Raw genomic sequence first — 18,093 nt, forward strand, 5'->3', positions numbered from 1 at the left:
GCCCAGACGGTTGGTTTTCCTTGAGAGTATATTCAGTATATATTTTGGTTTTAGTAGTAGCATTATAGTGATGACAACCAGCTAGTTACTAGCAATACATGTTAGAACTAAATTAAACACTTTTAAGAGGCAAAGTGTGTGACTAGAGTGGAAAACTTACCAAATAGTTTGTAATAGGCCAGACAGAAACTCGTAGAAATGTATCAACACCACCAAAACCCACAACAAATTGTTAGCAAAAAGCGTACACCGTCGGTATCATGCTGTGGTGACAAAATTCCGCTTGGAATCCACTGCAGGTGACCAATACAGCGGAGTTACAGTTAAAAGAAGCTGCCTTTGAAAACCCAGCATAAAACAGAGTTCTGGCAACTTTATTTTCCGGGATACTGTAAAAATACTTCAATTGAAGTACATACATCTGTATCTGGAAACACAAAGTTGACAAAACTAATTCAAATGTTATTACTGGAACACTTTACAGATTCAATTATGAACCAAAAAAAGGTTTTTTGAGATGCTGAATTTGAAGAAGCATGCATATGTATAAAGGAACAACGTGTGTGTAAGGGTTAAGTGTGGACATGAGTATGTCAGGGTAAAAAAGCTTAATTTTGCATCTGCCCCAAAGCATGCTTTTCAGTTTGAGGCACATTCTTTTCTTTGAGTCAAGCTGAAGGATATGCCCTCTATAAAATGCCATTCTATAGTCAAACAAGATTAAATTAGGGGTGTTGCTTTATGAGCGTTCAAACCTGACATATTTACTACTTGATTAAAGGTTGCAGTGAGGTGTGCGAGCATTCCCTCGTCAGCAAATTTCAATGAATGATTCAACTATTTCGAACCAAATTACTCTGGCTTAATCGAGACAGGAACCAACCTGATTAACCCGATTACACAGTTGCTTTATTGTGCTGAGTGGAGGACACAAAGTCCTACATTGTGAAGACACAGCCTCTGGTTATTTGTGGTTGGGATTGATGCAAAGATCGAGGCTGTAAGGAGGTTTATTGTTTATCGGATCCCAGTTGATTTGTTTTCTGCTACAAGAACACATTGGTCATTGCATTGCCATTTTCAATAAACGAGGTCTTCTTTAAAAATGAGCTCGGATGAGAAATAGCTTAATTTGCACGGGTTATTTTGAAGCCAAACATCCCCATTCATTGCAGGTTAGTACCTCCCCTACACATCTGAGGATCATTTTCTAATCACTTTAAAAGGAGGAAGCTGTTCTGTGGTGCTCAGACAAAGGCTTGTTTGATGAGCAGCATTAAGAAATAAAATAGAACACAGGCCACAGTGTCACCATGTTTTGGTGTTTTTGGAGAGACACTATCCCAAGCCAGATTGTGCTACAAATGATATTGCAATTTTTTTCATCTGCCAATTTTTAATCATTAGGAAACCAAATGAATGAGACAATCCCAGCGCATATCTTCTTCAGGTTGCAGCCCAACTTCTACACAAACACACAAAGGTCACTGGGGGAGCAGAGGTTGAAAGTTATGTCTGTTTCATGCCTTTTGAAACCCAGTCACCCATAATCTCTGTCAGTGGCTGTGTTTGTGCGTGTGCATATGTATTTGTTTCTGTGTCTTAAAAAGAGGACTGGAGGAAACACTTCTCTGGCACTTCATGTGGAGACACACTGACACAAATGATGCACGAGCGAAGCCAGGAGAACTTAGTTTAGCCTCTCCAAATCACACTCACCCCGAAAACCACAGTGAGACTTATTCTGGGAAAGACCCTTTACAAAAAACCTAACCATCACTCATTGCGTTGTGCACCGACGCCAGTGGGAATGCAACAAAGTGGAGAGGAGGACAGCGTGACCGCAAATTAAAACTGTTCAGTCCCACAACAAGGGCTGAAGCCTAGGAGCAGTAAATCAAAAATGATTCCTCGGGAGAGACAAGTAGAAACTCCAAATTCTGAGAAAGCATATTCATATGACAGTAACAATGGTGCCAAATTTGGGTTTTCCAAGAAATGTTTTGCTAGTTTCAGACTTTTTGCTTTGCAGGTGCAGCAGCGGGGTTGCTGTGCATCCGGGCCAAGCTCTGCCGAATAGTCAGTGTATACGTTTATACTTAGGTAAAAATAAGAGTGTGTTTTTTGAATGTGGGATATTGGAAATACAGGAATTTCAACAGAGAGTTAAAGGTTGATGTACACGTCCTCATCGCATGTCAGTATACTTGTTAAAGATCAAATCCGAGATACCTCTGAGAGAAGGAACACCAATTTGTCTTCACTGCAAGTTATTTAAATACAGCTCAATTTACAAAAGACAGATGATTTGCCGACATATTTGAATATTCATGTTCCACGAATTCAAAGAAAAAAAGCATTCGTCTTTGAATAGAATCGCCATGGCACAGACGCACCAAAGCTTTTCCAACATCTGGATCCAATGATCTGCCTTTGTCCAATCCACAGTTGCCAGGGCCACACAGATGTGCTGACAGGGTTTTAGCCAATCTGCCATCTCACGTACTGCTTCCTATAATCCTCCTCCTTCTTCACCAAACCCTCCAGCCTTTAGAGCTCTTTAAACGCCTGGCTTCTGCCTGTTTTCTTGCGCTATAGTTTTTCATGCAGATCACAGCACCCTGCTGATTTGCGGTTCCCATTTCCCAAACATGCGATGCCCGATGTGTAATTTTGTGTGGGTGACTGCAGTCGCTGTGTCATGGAAATAAAAGTGCGCTGTCATCTTAACAAGTTTGTGAAACAGAGCAACCGCAGCAAGACAGTTTACAGTAAATGGCCATTTTTTTTCGGCGGGACAAAATATTGATTGGCACAAGATTTGTTTTCTTTGCTGCAGCCTGTACACAACACATTACGCGGTTGTTTTTCTGTTGCTTGATTCAGATACCGTCATGGATGCTGAGCAGCCATTGATGTGGTATTGTTGCACTTCACTTCCCACATATGAAGTAGAAATCTGACAGTGTGGCCATGATTCAGACATGTTTTTATCCTAGGACTTTCCCTTGATTAAACTTGAGTTTCTGTAGGTGGCGCTCTGCTTGATCACTGCTCATCCTTTTTACCCAGTTCTTCATCTGTTTATTCCAAACACTGTTGCTGATGCCAGAAACATGAAATACATCACTTCCTGTGCAGCATGGGACAATTATTCATACTAAAATGTCAGTTTGTTATACTTAAACAGCCATTAGGCATGCTTAAGAAATACAGTATATCTTATGCATTAGTCTTTCTCAGTAATTCTCTTCCTAGAATGCCTTGTGGGAAACACACAGAGGTTAATATCCATGAGCTCCACCTGTACATGACAATAAATACAGACACACTTGCATTGCTTAAAGTTTTAGCAACCAGTTTATCCAGTGTGGACTCCTCTAATTGTTTCTGAAAATCAAGTGCTTTCAGTAATCTGGGAACTGACTCTATCTCTGTGTGAGAGGGGGGAGGGCACAATGCTGCCTCAGCACATTTCCAGCGGTTTAGTCAGATTTGTTGCTTACAGTAAGCTCTGACTGTGTCATATGGCGCACATCAGTCACACAAACTAGTCATCTGCTGATCCACATCAAGCTGTATGCAGTTGGCATGATAACTAGCAGCAGCAACTTCAAGCCAGCCCTCTTCTTTCTAGCCGCAGACGTTGTGCAGTGTGATATGTAGTCACTCCAGCATGATCGAGGTCTGCCTGTGGGTCTCCTCGCAGTCAAACCTGATCAAAATACTTCCACATTCAGCAGGAACTCTGATCAGATACTGGCTCAACTTTTAACCTGCTTCTGATGTCCGAAAGCAGACACCTGACTGGAAAATCAAGACCACCACTTGCACAAAAACGGATGTTGCTCCAATCCACTTGTCAATCTAATTCTTGATCTTATGCTTTTTCATTAACCTTCAATCAGTTTTACAGTAAAATAAAGCCAAATGTTTTGAAACATTTACACGTTTCTGAAACAGTGTATTGTTCCATCTGATGATCATAAATGACCTGTAACAGCGAACAAGACTAACAGTGAAAAGAACGCTAGTTTTATATAGTTTTTAATAAGGCCTCTGCCCGGGTCCGATTTTTCCCGCAAAGTCACAAAATGATTTACGGCAGGTAGACGGCGCTACAGTAACACATTTGAATGGGTCACAGATTTTGGCTGAACACCGGAAAAACACTAAGTGTTAGTGAGTATGCAGGTAAAAGGTAGCAGGAGATGTCTTTATATAGGCCTAATTGTATTTTAATTATATTTTAGAAGTTAGTATCTGCTGTAGCCAACATTAAATTGCGTCCCCCCTTTCCATTTAGCGTGGACGTTTTATTCCTTTTACTCCGTGTTTGTGTTGGCCTACTATTTTCTTTTCCCTTGTCCCCCTATCCTTGTGTAAAGTTGCTTGCTACAACAATCTCTTAATGCTGTGGCTCGTAACACAGTGACAGTGATACCCGGTTTAGCTCACGAGACATCCAAAGTAGACTAAGTTACCATAGGCAACACTTGAAATGCAACGACGCATCTGCAACGTATTCTCTTATTGGAAACAAATGATTTTCTGTCTGAGCAACACATTCATCGGGATCACATGACCTCTCGGTAACGCTAACTCAGCAATCTACAGTGGGCAATAATGCACCGTAAAGAAAAGGCCTTTGCGACAGCAGGTGTGGTAAAAACATTACCGCTTTTGTCCAAAGCGGCTGCTAGAATCAACACAAACTGAAAGTTACATAATAGCCACTTTAAGTAAGGAGTGCTTGGGTTAGAGCCACTATGCCGTTATACCATTGCAAAAGCAGGCTTTGAGCTGTAAAAGTAGCAGGTTTTTGAATGGCAAACAAATGGCAAAGATAAATAAAATAGCTAGTATTGAATCATTTTATTTGGAATGTCAGCTATGATAACTAGCTAATCTAACTCGGTAGCATTTTTAAGGTTGGCAGTAAGAAGGGTTTGGGATGACAAATACCAAACAAAATAATCAGACACAAACTGTCAATGATGTCTAAAAAATAATAAATGTTAATGCATATAATGAAATAGGTTGATGATGATTTGCCACCTGACATATACTTCCAACCCTGGAAAACATCTTGCAGCACAGGCTTTCAAGGTATCACTTTAACAAGGATTACTTCATTGTCTGGCAAAGTTTTTCTTTCAAGACTGTCCTGTAATGCAGCACGTTAGCCTGAGGTCCCGGGGCTGAAGAGAAATACGACACTGGAGCGTTGTTTCCCATAGATTGTATCACAGCTCCGAACCATTTTGTGCCGAGGTTGCTCCTTTTCTCCGCTTTTGATCATTTTCTCGTTTCAGACATCGCTCAAGTTGACTCAAGCTCCATTATCTTTTTCAGAACAAGTGCAGCTGCAGGTTCAGTGTCTTTAAACAGATAAAGTAGGTCAGGATATGAAAGCAAAGCAGCAGACAGAAGCACACGAACAATGGTAGAGGAAAAAAAACAAAAAGAAAACTCTCAAACCTCTTGGGAATCCACATCTTTCAGAATGTTCTTGCCTTCATGCCAGCTTCCATATATTATCAAAGTATGCATCGCTTTTTCTCAATGTTTTATTGAGAAAACAAGATTGACTTGCACTTTGTACTACAACTCCACTCACAAAAGAAAACACAGGCAAAGGTTAAGAGTCAGGGAAACAGAGAGAGAAAAGGGCTGTACTATTGACTTGTTTTCACGGGGGGGGGGTCAAAGGTCAGCATTACTGGAGCTGATGCAGTTTCAGTACCTGTGTCCCGAAACACAAGCTGGGTCCCTTAAAGGTCACAGAATCTGAAGACTGGGACCTGAACCTTTACTTCTAGTGATGGTCAAATGAAAGCTTCGTGAACCATTTCTTTATTTTCTGAGCTCACTAGATGGCGCTCTCTCTTCAAAGAAAAAGGTTAAAGGAATGGCAATTCAATGCGTTTTCAACCCTTTGTTGAAGAGAGAGCGCCATCTAGTGGGCTCAGAAAAAAGAGAAAATGGTTCATGAAGCTTAATTTGGCTGTCACTGTGTACTTCCTCACCATAATACAAAATGTAGTCCCACAGAGACCAAAAAATGGCGCATTAGGGTGCTCCTCAACGAACATCTTCGTCCATGTTGGCTTAAAAGATAAGAGTCACAGTACTTTTGACATTAAAATGAACCATGAAACATGCTGCTCAGTTTATCCCCTGAATGCACTGCTCGTACAACGAGTATCATAAGTTACAGCAACACTGGGCCAAGTGTGGTGGAACGGACTAAAACTGTGTGTCAACATTACTGAGCCGAAGTTGAAGATACTAAACCGTGAATTCAAAGCCAAGTTATGCACTGAATCATGAATTTTGTGTACCATTACATCCTTAACAGCTAAGGAACTGTATAGACATTGCTAATATAGACACCTAAAGCATTAAACCCTTCCACAGACTTGACACTTGGGCACATATTTAGCCTTGGGCTTAATTTCAAGGGACATCTCAAACTATTTACCTCTATCCAAAGCAGCTACATCCACCATCTGTGCATCATATGGCCCATATACACCAAGTGACTCAGAGCCAAACTACACAGGAAACCCAACCTTAACGGAGGTAGCGACGGGGTTTACGAACCCTAGCAGCCCTTGGACCATAGTTTCTCCATGTCTCACATCTGGAGAAAACAAAACAAAAGTCAAAATATCAGCATTGCCCTTATGCCTCTAGGTAATAAATCGTCAATTTATGAACCATAAATGCATAGGAGAATCTCAGGTAAATCTTTGAGAGGGAGGTTTTTCTGTTGGAACCTGTGGAAGACAGATGTGTCGCACAGGTTTACAATGTGAATGGCGCTCTTTCTTCAAATCTGGACAGGTAGGCGGAAGGACATGAAAGGGGTGCGTGGGCGACGCTGAGCTGACCTTTCTGAATCTGACACCTCATCCGGCACAAAGGTCAAGGGCAAAGGCAAACAGGGGTCGGATAATCTGAAAGGAGTTTGCCGACAAAGTTGGGGCCAAGGGGTGAAAGAGGAATTGAAACTCGACGCAGCGAAGAGATAAAAGCTTTCCTCCATGTGGATTTTTTAAGGTCAGTTTCAGTACTGACTGACGTTTACCCTATCACGGGACACTAAAACTCCACTTAACGTGAAAAAAAAATGAAGAATAAACAGGATGTAAACAAAAAGGGTTAATAAAACCAAATAATGAAGAAATGACACACAGCAATAAAAGTCTATTCCAAGCACATGGACATGCAGGGTCAAAAGCATTAAATGAACTCATCTTGGACTCTGCGGGGACTCTGTATACTAAGAAAAAAAAAGTCCTCAGACATATATTGGTATCTGCCAAAACATCAAGTGAATTATGAGTGTTTTGTACTAAGTTACACTCCATGAGAGCTGTCCACTTATCTCACTGGACGCTGACCTCGCTGAGTCATATAATAAGGTCAGCCCGAGTGTGTTTGCCCTGATCTGGACCTTTTTACAGCAAACGTCTTTGGAGAATACATTTGTTATGGTTAAGACAGCATCGCACAAATATTTAAAGCTACAGTACTTTGGCAAAAGACAGAAACCCAAAGATGTCTAAGGGGAATTATAAAAGTGTCCTTGTTTCACAAGCAGCAACCCACCCTTAACTTTAAAAATCGTACTTTTATGATTTGGTGCTGTTACTGTCTACGGTCAAACATCAGCAAAAGGTTTCGGATATAAACAAGGAAAGAAGAAACTGACACATGTTAAGGTTTAGGGTGCAGTAGGGTCTATGTATCCATCTGGCAGCTCCACAGGGGAACGGTCAGTGAAAACCATTATTATGGTCAACATAAGTATCTTGTTTTTTTTCCCAAGGAGGTTATGTCAAGCAAGGATTTTGAGGGCGATCTGGGGATTTCTTAGTGAAACTTGTAGCGATCGAGACCAATACCAAATCTAAACACCATGTTCCTGGGGTCAAGTAATAAAACTAGGATTCTTTTTTTGGGGCTTTTCCACCTTTAATGGACAGGACAGGTGAGAAAGGGGAGAGAGAGGGGGAAGACGTGCAGGAAGTCGTCACAGGTAGGAGTCGAACCCTGGACCTCTGCGTCGAGGCATAACCCTCTAAATATATGTGCGCCTGCTCTACCCACTGAACCAACCCGGCCACATCAAATTAGGAATTTAAGTGTTGTATGTATGTATACAGCAACGTGGAGAAGCAAGCAAGTCTGCTTATGTCTTGTGACAGATATACAGATTGATCATGACTGTAACTCAAAACCCTGTGAAAAGTGTCAATCTGAGTAAGAGCAGGGAGTTAATGCTTTTTTTTTTGTCTCTGTTAGTGGGGGAACAGGAAGGAAGCCCTTTTTAAAAAGAAACAAGACCATTAACACACTGACCAACAAATATGTTGTCACTCATAATCTCTCCAAGAAAAAAATGTATTCACCATAAATCTCTATCTTAACAAGTCGTTCAGTTGTGTTGACCCTTAATAGTTAGTTCTTCTTAAAACCACATTTGACATGAATTCTGTTGCATTAGGTCACATTTTCTTATTTTTCTGCCAAGTTGTTTCTGCCTTGCTTGCAGCAATGACACCATTTCTATATGTGAACTGTCTGTAAGCACTAAAACTACTTTTAATTTCCCTTGAAAAAAATAACTTCTAAATCCAGCAGCATGGATTGGAAGTTCATATGCTGTCTGTCTTTCAATCAACCTAGTCAGCAATTTATTAAATGTTTCCAGAATATCCTATGAGTGATCCTGTAAGAAGTGATCTGCCTTGTTCTTAAGCACGAACAACTCCACTGATAACACAAATGTTGTCTTCGAGAGCCTGGGAATACTAAATGGCCACTCTGCAGTGAGAGAGTCTTATTCAGTCGCCTTCAGGAGCATCGTTTCGTATCTGGCGGATCTGGAGGCATGCCAGCACCCGCCCTGTCAAATCAGCATCGCAGCGCACGGAGTTGACAAGTGCGCCTCCCCCTCCAAACGTTGTTTGACATACCCATCGTTGTAAGCTTCGCCTCTGGCAGTTTCTTTTTTAAAAGGCAAGCTCAAAGCCACAGATTATACATTTTGCTCACAAACCGTGTTGGTAAAATAACATACAGAGAGAGCAACAGCGGGAATCAGGCTTTTTAGCTCTCATTTGGAGACGAACAGCTTGCGCGTAAACGGCACCGGGCATCACTGAAGGGAGAGATCAGAGGTGTCGAGATATTTTTGTTTCTTCTTTTGATTTATTTGTGACTGCGGGGTTGAAGAACAGCGCAAGGGGAGAAGAGTGACTGCCTTTGTGGATTGCGAGCATCGGTGACATTTGGGACTTGAGCGCGCAAAAGGCACCTGTGGATGCAACACCCCTCTGGTGCTTGGACTCAAATCGTTTGCAAAGAAAGGATTCACCACAAGATATAATTGCTAATCGTTGCGGTTTCGATCAAACAGCCTGCAGTTTAGACAAGAAGCGCGCCATGCTGTTGAGTGTTTCCTTCCTGATGGTGCCCCTGCTGCTGAGCATAACCGGCTGCGGCTCGTCGTACGTGCCGTGCCAGCCGTGCGATGAGAAGGCCCTGTCCATGTGTCCGCCGGTGCCGGTGGGTTGTCAGCTGGTGAAGGAGCCCGGCTGCGGCTGCTGCCTGACGTGCGCGCTCGAAGAGGGCCAGCCGTGCGGCGTGTACACCGGGCCGTGCACGCGCGGGCTTCGCTGCCTGCCCAAGAATGGCGAGGAGAAGCCGCTGCACGCGCTTCTGCACGGCCGTGGGTTGTGCAGGAACGAGAAGTTGTACAAACTGCTGTATTCGCCCAAAGGTAGGCTTGTGGAGAGATGACTGATATGTAGGCTGAAAAAGGTCACTGGCTTTAAAGGAGCATTCATTAACTGAATGGATTGAGTCATTAATTGATGGCAGCATCATTTTTTATTCATTATAATTGGGGTAAATCTTTTTGTATCTTCCTCCCATCCATTACATTCCACTATATGACATTAAAGTCAAATTACAGCACTAAATGTGCAGTGTTCTACTTGGTTAAGCAATAATTATTATAGCCTACTACGTATGATATTGATGTCAGCTCTGATATTTTTTCTATTGCATTTGCATTCCAGGAATGGTGTTTCAACCGTACATCTAAAGGGCTCTGGTGCAAAGAGCAAACAGCTGGATAGAGATGTTTCTTCTCCCTTGTCAATGCAGGAATTTTAATAAAGCCCTCAAGTGACACATACACACAGAGTCAGCCAGTGATGTAGTGAATTAGAAAAAAAGATGGAGGAATGACCTCCAGACTGTAATCACTAGTCCAAAAATCACTTACACTATTTCATGAGTTTACTTTACATTTTCTAAAGGTGGGGGGTATGAAAAAGAACAGAGTAAAGTGAGTTTAATTGACCTCCTCTGTCTCTTTGGGAGCCAGTGAGGCTGATGTGAGTCAGCTCACAGCCCTCTTTCAGACGGGCTAACACCCTTTACCCTGCGTGCGCCTTGACCCTGTGAACTCTGTCAACAATTGGTGCCGAGCGTCGATCAACCTGTCATCTCGATTTGAAAAGCCTTTGTGGGGCTGCGAGCTGTAAATCAGTAGGTTTCGTGTGAGTGGCCCATCGCCTCGGGGCCCCTAGCCGACATAAAACAAGAAAGAAGATTACAGGTGGTGCTCTGCGAGGCTCGTTTTTGGCTCCTTTGAGTGGCAGTTCAGGGACAGTCACAGTGTCTGCTGGGGAGCGCTTTGTGGGAAATGTTGGCTTGCGGCTCTTGCACTATATCTTCAAGGTGTGAAATCATGTTTTGCCATTTTCCCTTCCTCTACAGTTTCTTTTCTTTTTTTCTCCTTTTGTTGTCTCTTAGCCTTTCTTCTGTCAGTTCCACTGAACACCTCTACGTTTCTTCATCCACCTGTGCCTTTTCCCACACCTAACCCACCTTTTTGTCTCTGTCTCTCTATTCTCTCCCACCACACTGCCTCTTCTCCTCTTTCCCTGCCTGGCTACTGTCCCTCTTCATCTTTTCAACCCTATTCTTTCCTCCCTCCCTCCCCCATTCCCATGTTCACCCTTTTCATTCTGTGTTTTGCTTTACTTTCCTGCGGATTGGAGTTTTAGTATATAGAAGCAAACTCTGGAAACATAATTAATCTCACTGGGCTGAGCCAAAGAACCACAGTTTTGTTTTTCTGGCTAAGTAATGTTATGAGTGAAGTCCAGTAAGAAAAAGCAGAAGATAAGAAAGGGGGAAGCATTGAAATACTGCAATACAAATCAGTGTCACATTCAAATTAGCCTTGTACAAGATAAGCTCATTCCCTATATGTGCAGTCCATTGGGTCGTTTGTACCATTACAGTTTGCAGTTAGTCAATTTGCACTTAAAATGAGCTTTGGCTGCACTCACTCAAGATCCTTCAGAGCAGCTCTGCATCTGAGAAATTGTTGTATAATAATGCAAACGAAACTCCAATCTTCTATTCATCTCCCCTTCCCTTTTCCTCTCTTTCCCACACTATCCTCTGCTCCCTCCCACCACTCTTTGTTAGTCCCACCCTGGTCTCTTCATCTGTCTCCCTCCCTCCCTCCCTCCCTCCCTCTCTCCGTCTCGGCGCTGCAGGCAGGCTGTGCAGTGATTCAGCAGAATGCAGGCTGAGCGTGGGTTACTGATCCCCCATCTGTCTGCCCGTCAGCCAGCTTCTCCATTAACTCCACATCTCCTGCTGGGCGCTCTCTCAACGTATAAATTAAACAAAACCCATATGCACACTAATAAATATACACACCTCATACCTAAATGACATTTTATAACCACTTGAGAAGATCTACAAAATGAGCTGCAAAAGGTGTATGCATACTGTAAATCCATAAAATGTAGTCGGAGTTGCCAAAAAGGTTATATGTGCATATGTACCTATATGTACATGCTACATTAATGCACCACCATGCATGTGTGCATTTTGAGCATTTTGCACATTTATCAAGTGTCAAAGATCAGACAGCAATGACACAAGCTGTCATTCACACCTGGATAAAAGCTAAAAACAGTAGTATTTAGTTGCCTTTTTTCATTTTTGCAAGTGCATGACATATATAACTCAATTTACTGTACTTCTCTGCAACATTATCTGGACAGATTTTACGTTGATTTTCCAGATTCCTGTCACTCACTCGTTCAGGGATCACCATGTCTCTCAATTCAAACACGAGGAAAAGGGAGAGGAAGAAAGACGAAATGAAAGACATGATCCGTCAGCACAAGTCAGATTAGACAAACTCGAGGATTAGCAAGTGAGGACTTGATTGGGTTTACGCTGGCTGCTGATCTGCCTCAGTTATCTCTGGAGAGAGAAAAACTGTGTCAGCAGGAAATCAGGGGATGGGGAATCTCTCCACCTTTTTCCAAGAACCTGTCATTATGGGGATGGATGACATCATCGTGCTCTTCGTTATCATCACTGGGGGTGGAGGGGCTCAGGAGGTTTTAAGCATCATTTGCGGCGCGGCAATGACCTTGTTCCACCGCCCAGTTAGCTTAGTAGCTTAGCGATCACGCCAATGCACAAACGGAGGGGTTTATGTGCAGAATTTGCAATCTGACCAAATTAAATGGAAATGGAAAAGAAGTGCGTGACACAGCAGTCAGAAATGGACCAGCTGTGGCTCAGGACACATACACAAGGCTAATGCATGTTAAAAGCTATAAATGAAGTGAAATATCAGTTTTTAAGTGCTTTTGGGAAAGAAAGCCACAACCGCTCATTCTGGCCTTGACACAGTCGTCGTGGTCATATGAATAGAGGGTGGGACGAGGAGAGGGGCAAGTGCTGAGGTTTGTGCGACCATGTGCGACTCCCCAAAATGTAGCAAAGAGTTGGGTTTTTGCACAGATGAAAGATGCATGTACATGAGGGCTTCTGTGGGAGTTTGGGACCCAAAATGGGCTGCAGCTGTTTCTGGTGGCTCGCCACATGACAAGTGTAATAGCATGTTTTCATGGGCCTGGGTGCCAGGGTGAGACTAAATATCTCATTTAGGTCAACGGCTATAAAAGTTTTAAAACCCCTGGTCTACATATACCCCAAACTGGCAGCCTAACTTGCCATAAATGTAGGCTATGTTGTCCCGTATGTCAACACTTCCAATCTGAAACTGGCCAGGAGCCACTAACTGTGCTCAATGAGCATTCCGCTGGTGCAGTAAAATCATCACGTCGTGTTGTGACGTTACCAAATTTGACACTCCTGTCCTGTGCCCTCATGAGTTTAGCTTTACTCAAATAGGTACATTTTCAAAGCAGCAGAAAAATGCTTTGAACCCCCTGTTTTGCACAGGACTAATATTACACCTGTGGACATTAAGTTGTTTGTAATAATTGGTATCACTGGTTATTTTAATCCTGCGTGTCTGTAATTTAAAAAAAAAAAAAAAAGTTCCAGTGTGAATTACTGTGCTGTGGTGAAGACAGTTGTACTCTGATAATAGTAATCCTGTGCGAATCAAGCTTCAGCTAACTGCAGCGGGACTTCTGGTACACATTCTTGTTCTTGCTTTTGTAGTTGTGTTCGTTTTCTGTCATCCCATGCTTATATGTTATTATGCAGTAGTGCAACGGATTCTCCAATTAAAAAAAACAAAAAAAATGCTGTGTCATTGACACAACAGCAGAACTGAGAGGAAGAGTTTTGAATTATGAAATGTTTCAAAAATGAAAGCACATGTTTGGCAGAGACTTCAAGTGCATTGGGAGTGAGACTTAAAGGCATTGTTTGGAGTTTATTTTAATTTCTTTACCACCAGTAGTGCTATGGAGCAATGTTTTTATGAGTGGCTCCTATGAGCACATTTCCTTTTGTATATGTACATGCTTGACCATGCGTGTGATACAGTACACTTTCCTATCTAATGCAAAGGGCCATATGATGTCGCTCTGTTTAACGCTATTTAACTGGTGATAGTTGTTGGTGGTAACACAGCAAGAAATATAGGAAAGCTACAGAAAAAGGCAGAGAAAAAAAAAAACTGCTGATGGGTGCAAACAGTGCAGTGTTCAAAATATATAAACTATCAGCTTTGCACGTTTTATGAGGAAGGAAATGCATTCAACATTTTTATTAGTCCTCAAGGATACACATAGTTTATTTTGATGAGCAATGCCCAATGTAAATATAACTTACTGTTTACAAGAAAAGCCCACAGGGCACATTTAATGAACCTCAAACATGCATGATAATGATGACGGACCTTGTCTGTCTTTTGTCTCTCTATCAGACGGAGAATCTCGCGATGACGCCATGTTACGCATCCCAGACTCACTGCTGCCCCAAACCAAGGTGCCCATATACGTAGGTGAACACATCAGCAGTCTCAAGGCCCAGGCCATGAAGCAGGCCAAGGACCGCAAGAAGCAGTTGGCCAGGCCGGGACCCGCAAGCAATCTGAACTTTCCCCCACTCAGCCTGGATAAACTGGAGCCTGAGTTCGTAAGTGAAAAAGTGAGTGAGTGAGTGAGTGAAACACTGATTCAGCTTAGAGGGAAATAAATATAAAGAAACCAGTTCGGACAAATCAGCCAAGATGCCCCGCTGGGCCACTTTCACACGAGACAACATGGTGTGAACAGAGTGAAATGCTACATTACTAAAGTACTCATTAGTGGAGGTATTTCCCACCTTCATGCTGTGTTCATTTCTGGGGCATTTCACCAACTTTCAGAGGCATTTTAAACTATCATTTTTAACACCATGCAAAGGCGTGTGGTGTTTTAAGCCCCCAATGTCGTCTTCCAGGCAGCGCTGCCTGGAAAGCACTAGGATTAGGCAATGGTTAGGGTTAGGTGCCTTGAAGTCGACGGTCGCAGCGCTGCCCTGAAGTCGACGTTGGGTGCTTAAAACACCATTGAGCCCATGCAAACACTGACACCTGTGTCCGTCTGTCTGTGTGTGTAGGGCCCCTGCAGAAGGAAACTGGATAATCTCATCCAAAGCATGAAGGACACTTCTAGGGTCTTTGCTCTCTCTCTGTACATCCCCAACTGTGACAAGAAGGGCTTCTTCAAACGCAAACAGGTATGGAAACGCATTTTTATGTTGTGTAATTTGTCAGACGTGGGTTGCATCCTATCTGCTTTGTACTGTAACTACAGCAGCTTGGCTTTGAGACAAACCTTTTAACTGTCCAGTAAAGCAGGAATTGCATCACACACAAGCATCTCATCCCTTTCCGTTAACTCTATACTTGCAGTGTAAGCCATCGCGTGGTCGGAGGAGGGGGATCTGCTGGTGCGTCGACCGTTTTGGCGCGACAATCCCCGGGAGCAACTACGCCGGAGGAGACCTGCAGTGCAAAGATCTCGACGGCAGCAGCACCAACAGCAACAAATGAGAGTGTACCGGTCGTTCTCGTTGAGCCCTGTTCCTCTTAAAAACCTGCCAATCAAGCTAGCACACTTCACGACTGCCAATCAGGAAAATATGGCACAAATGCTTATATATATGGTCGAGTGTGATGGACTGTTTTTTGTTTGTTTGTTTGTTTGTTTTTCTTTCAAAAGGGACCTGAACTGAAAAGCTTGCGTAAGTGAAAATCTTCAAATGTAACTGTGGCTCCCTGCTGACCGTGTACTATGTTTGAGGTTAGCTAACACCTTACCTCTTTATACTCATATATAATAGAGGATTATATATATAGATATATATATGTATGATATTGATAATATGTTGTGTAAGTGTATTGCGGAAACAAAATTGCGAAATTCTGAGACAAGACATATTTTCAATGTGGCTAAAAAACATCAACATTTGTTTTTATTTTTGTCATAGTGGTGATCAAGGAGACACCATTGAAGAGTGAGTTAGTTCTCGTCTAAAGTAGCAATGTTTTACTAATTGTTAATCATAGGAATGACATCCTGATGTAAGAGGCATTTTTTTTTTATATATCAAATAATGGCCATTTAATCCAGCCCCCGACCTACTGTCACTGAACACTTTCCCAAATTTAGGCTACTTTGCCAAGCAGGAAAAGGGGGGAAGGTTCTGCAGGATTCCTGTAGGAGGCTGGGTATATCATTTTGTCATCAGATTGGAGAATAGACAGAATCAACTGGCAGCCGTTTCATGTGCCATAGCCATGTCAGCATGATAGCTATCATTGTTTGTTCAGCATAGATTCAGAAACTCATTGGCCTGTTTTCACTAATTGGAGCCAAATCTATAGACCTAGAGTTAAAAGAAGCCTACACACTTAAAGGAATAGTTTGGCATTTTAGGAGTGCAGGAATGTACAAAATCCACCTACCAGCCCCTTTAAAGCTCCCTAATTAACACGTTATATGTTGTTAGTTTATTCGGTCGAAAAAGCTTAAAAACATCAGTTTGCCTTTTTATGTGGGTTTTGTGTGCTGGACTATTTCTTGGCTCTGACCTTTTTTTAACTTAATTAACTTTTTTGAGTCTTGGCTGGTTGCCTGGCAAACGCTGAGAGCCAAGAAATGAAAACCTATGCTCAAAATTCAAGGAAATTCATTCAAATTTCAACTTTAAATTTTTAGCAACAGTATGCTATGTTTTTGCCAGTTAGAAATGATTATTTTCTACATCACAATGGGACGACATTCGATCACCCAGCAGCACTCATAAACAAACTTTGTACTGTAAAAAGTTAGATATTTGACACTCGGTCTCCTTTTTAAAGGCCTTTTTTCAAGTCTAGACAACTGCGTCCACTGTTTGTAAATGTATGTATGTGTGTGTGTGTGTGTGTGTGTGTGTGTGTGTGTGTGTGTGTATGTGCGTGTGCATGCTCCTGAGTGTGTTTGTATGTGTGTGTACTGTACTGTACTGTACTGTTTGTGCCATGCCCTTATACGTAGTTCTCGACTACAAGAAGCTCTGGTTTAAATTCTCACAAGCCCCGAGCTACTGTCCAACAAATGTGGTGATGTGCATTTCCCTTCGCAGACAAATTGTATGCAAAGGCCCCGCAGTGTTTATGTTTCCATGTGTAGGGTCTTTACTGCCACCAAACAGGCAAATCTGTCCATGACTTGCTCTCAGGGTTTATCGGGTCCTTTATCCCGCAAAGAGCAAGGTCGCTGAGTTTCTATGTAAATTCAAGTGCCTTCTGCCCCACACCACTTTGAATTTTCATTTGCATGTGGACCCATTGTGTGGTTGCATGAGAGACACTCGAGCACAAAGGAGGAAAACAATTTTGGTTGTGGATGTAGTCGGATCGTTTTGTTCGATTTATTTTTTCCGTTGGTTGCTGACAAAGATTATCATGATCTCCCAGTCAAGCGCTGCTGAACGTACAATGACAGGGAACTTTTGTTCTATAGTTCAAAATTTGCTTAAGATCCTTTTTTTGGTTTTTTTTGTTTGTTATAATCTTATAGTTCATTTAATGACTTTGTAATGTCAGACATTTTTAATTAGAGCATTGACAGAGGCTCATCAGCCAATTCTTCCCGGTGAAACACCTCTCTTATGTTGATTCTAGCACACATGTAAACACGACAACACGGTGACACTTTAAAACATTTCAGAATCTCAGTTAAAAAAAAGATTAATGTGAACATTATGGTGAAATATTTATCAGGCGTGTAATTGATGTAATCGATTTATTTTGTAATGGCAAATCACTATTTAAATAAAGTGCATGTACTCACAAAAAAGCCATATATGCACATTTGTCTTCAATGTGGGAACTCTTGTTGAGTCAGTGGTTGTGTTTTTTATGACTGCTATCTCTCTAATCTTGACACTAAAGATTAAAGACATGTGGTACTTCCATGCAGGTGGTTTCCATCTGCTGAAACTGCATGCTGAAGCATTGACGTCGAGCTACTGTGGTAAGCAAGATCGGTTTTACAATAGACACACTGTTCAGAGTTTTCCTTTTTGTTTCAGCTTGAAATGATCCCAAACTTTGGAAACTTGTTGTCGTTTTCTCTGGCCTGTCTCTTCTCTCCGCCCCTTGCTATGTTTAATCTCTACATATTTTTTTTATCTCTTCCTCCATTTTGCAATCTGCATCGTCTTCGTCACGTTACCTGTACACAGCCCGTAAACTGGGATGAACAAATTGTTTCAGCCCTAAATGGATGGATACAGACATTC

The 18,093-nt window shown here is 42.1% G+C and overlaps 1 protein-coding gene across 2 annotated transcripts; it reads left to right on the plus strand.

The window, feature by feature from the left end:
• The first annotated feature begins 8,964 nt into the window (after nucleotides 1-8,964).
• Nucleotides 8,965-17,677, plus strand: igfbp5a (insulin-like growth factor binding protein 5a). 2 transcript variants are annotated; one of them, XR_004896646.1, is made up of 5 exons: nucleotides 8,965-9,793; nucleotides 14,243-14,454; nucleotides 14,920-15,039; nucleotides 15,215-15,535; nucleotides 15,576-17,677. XR_004896646.1 is itself a non-coding variant. In XM_031292177.2 (4 exons), exons 1-4 carry the CDS (start codon nucleotides 9,457-9,459, stop codon nucleotides 15,353-15,355), a joined length of 810 nt encoding a protein of 269 aa, XP_031148037.1. In that variant the 5' UTR covers nucleotides 8,965-9,456; the 3' UTR covers nucleotides 15,356-17,677. The 2 variants fall into 2 exon arrangements, 1 of the variants encoding a protein (XP_031148037.1); XM_031292177.2 differs by having other exon boundaries at nucleotides 15,215-17,677.
• Nucleotides 17,678-18,093: the final 416 nt, after the last annotated feature.

Source organism: Sander lucioperca, chromosome 24 (genome assembly GCF_008315115.2).
Source record: "Sander lucioperca isolate FBNREF2018 chromosome 24, SLUC_FBN_1.2, whole genome shotgun sequence".
NCBI classification, from domain to species: domain Eukaryota; kingdom Metazoa; phylum Chordata; class Actinopteri; order Perciformes; family Percidae; genus Sander; species Sander lucioperca.

Excerpts from the sequence above, each read along its gene's own strand:
- igfbp5a (XM_031292177.2), top strand. The coding sequence starts at position 9,457 with ATGCTGTTGAGTGTTTCCTTCCTGATGGTGCCCCTGCTGCTGAGCATA. Across the intron at positions 9,794-14,242 it reads ACTGCTGTATTCGCCCAAAG|ACGGAGAATCTCGCGATGAC; the intron begins GTAGGCTTGTGG and ends TCTCTCTATCAG. Across the intron at positions 15,040-15,214 it reads GCTTCTTCAAACGCAAACAG|TGTAAGCCATCGCGTGGTCG; the intron begins GTATGGAAACGC and ends CTATACTTGCAG.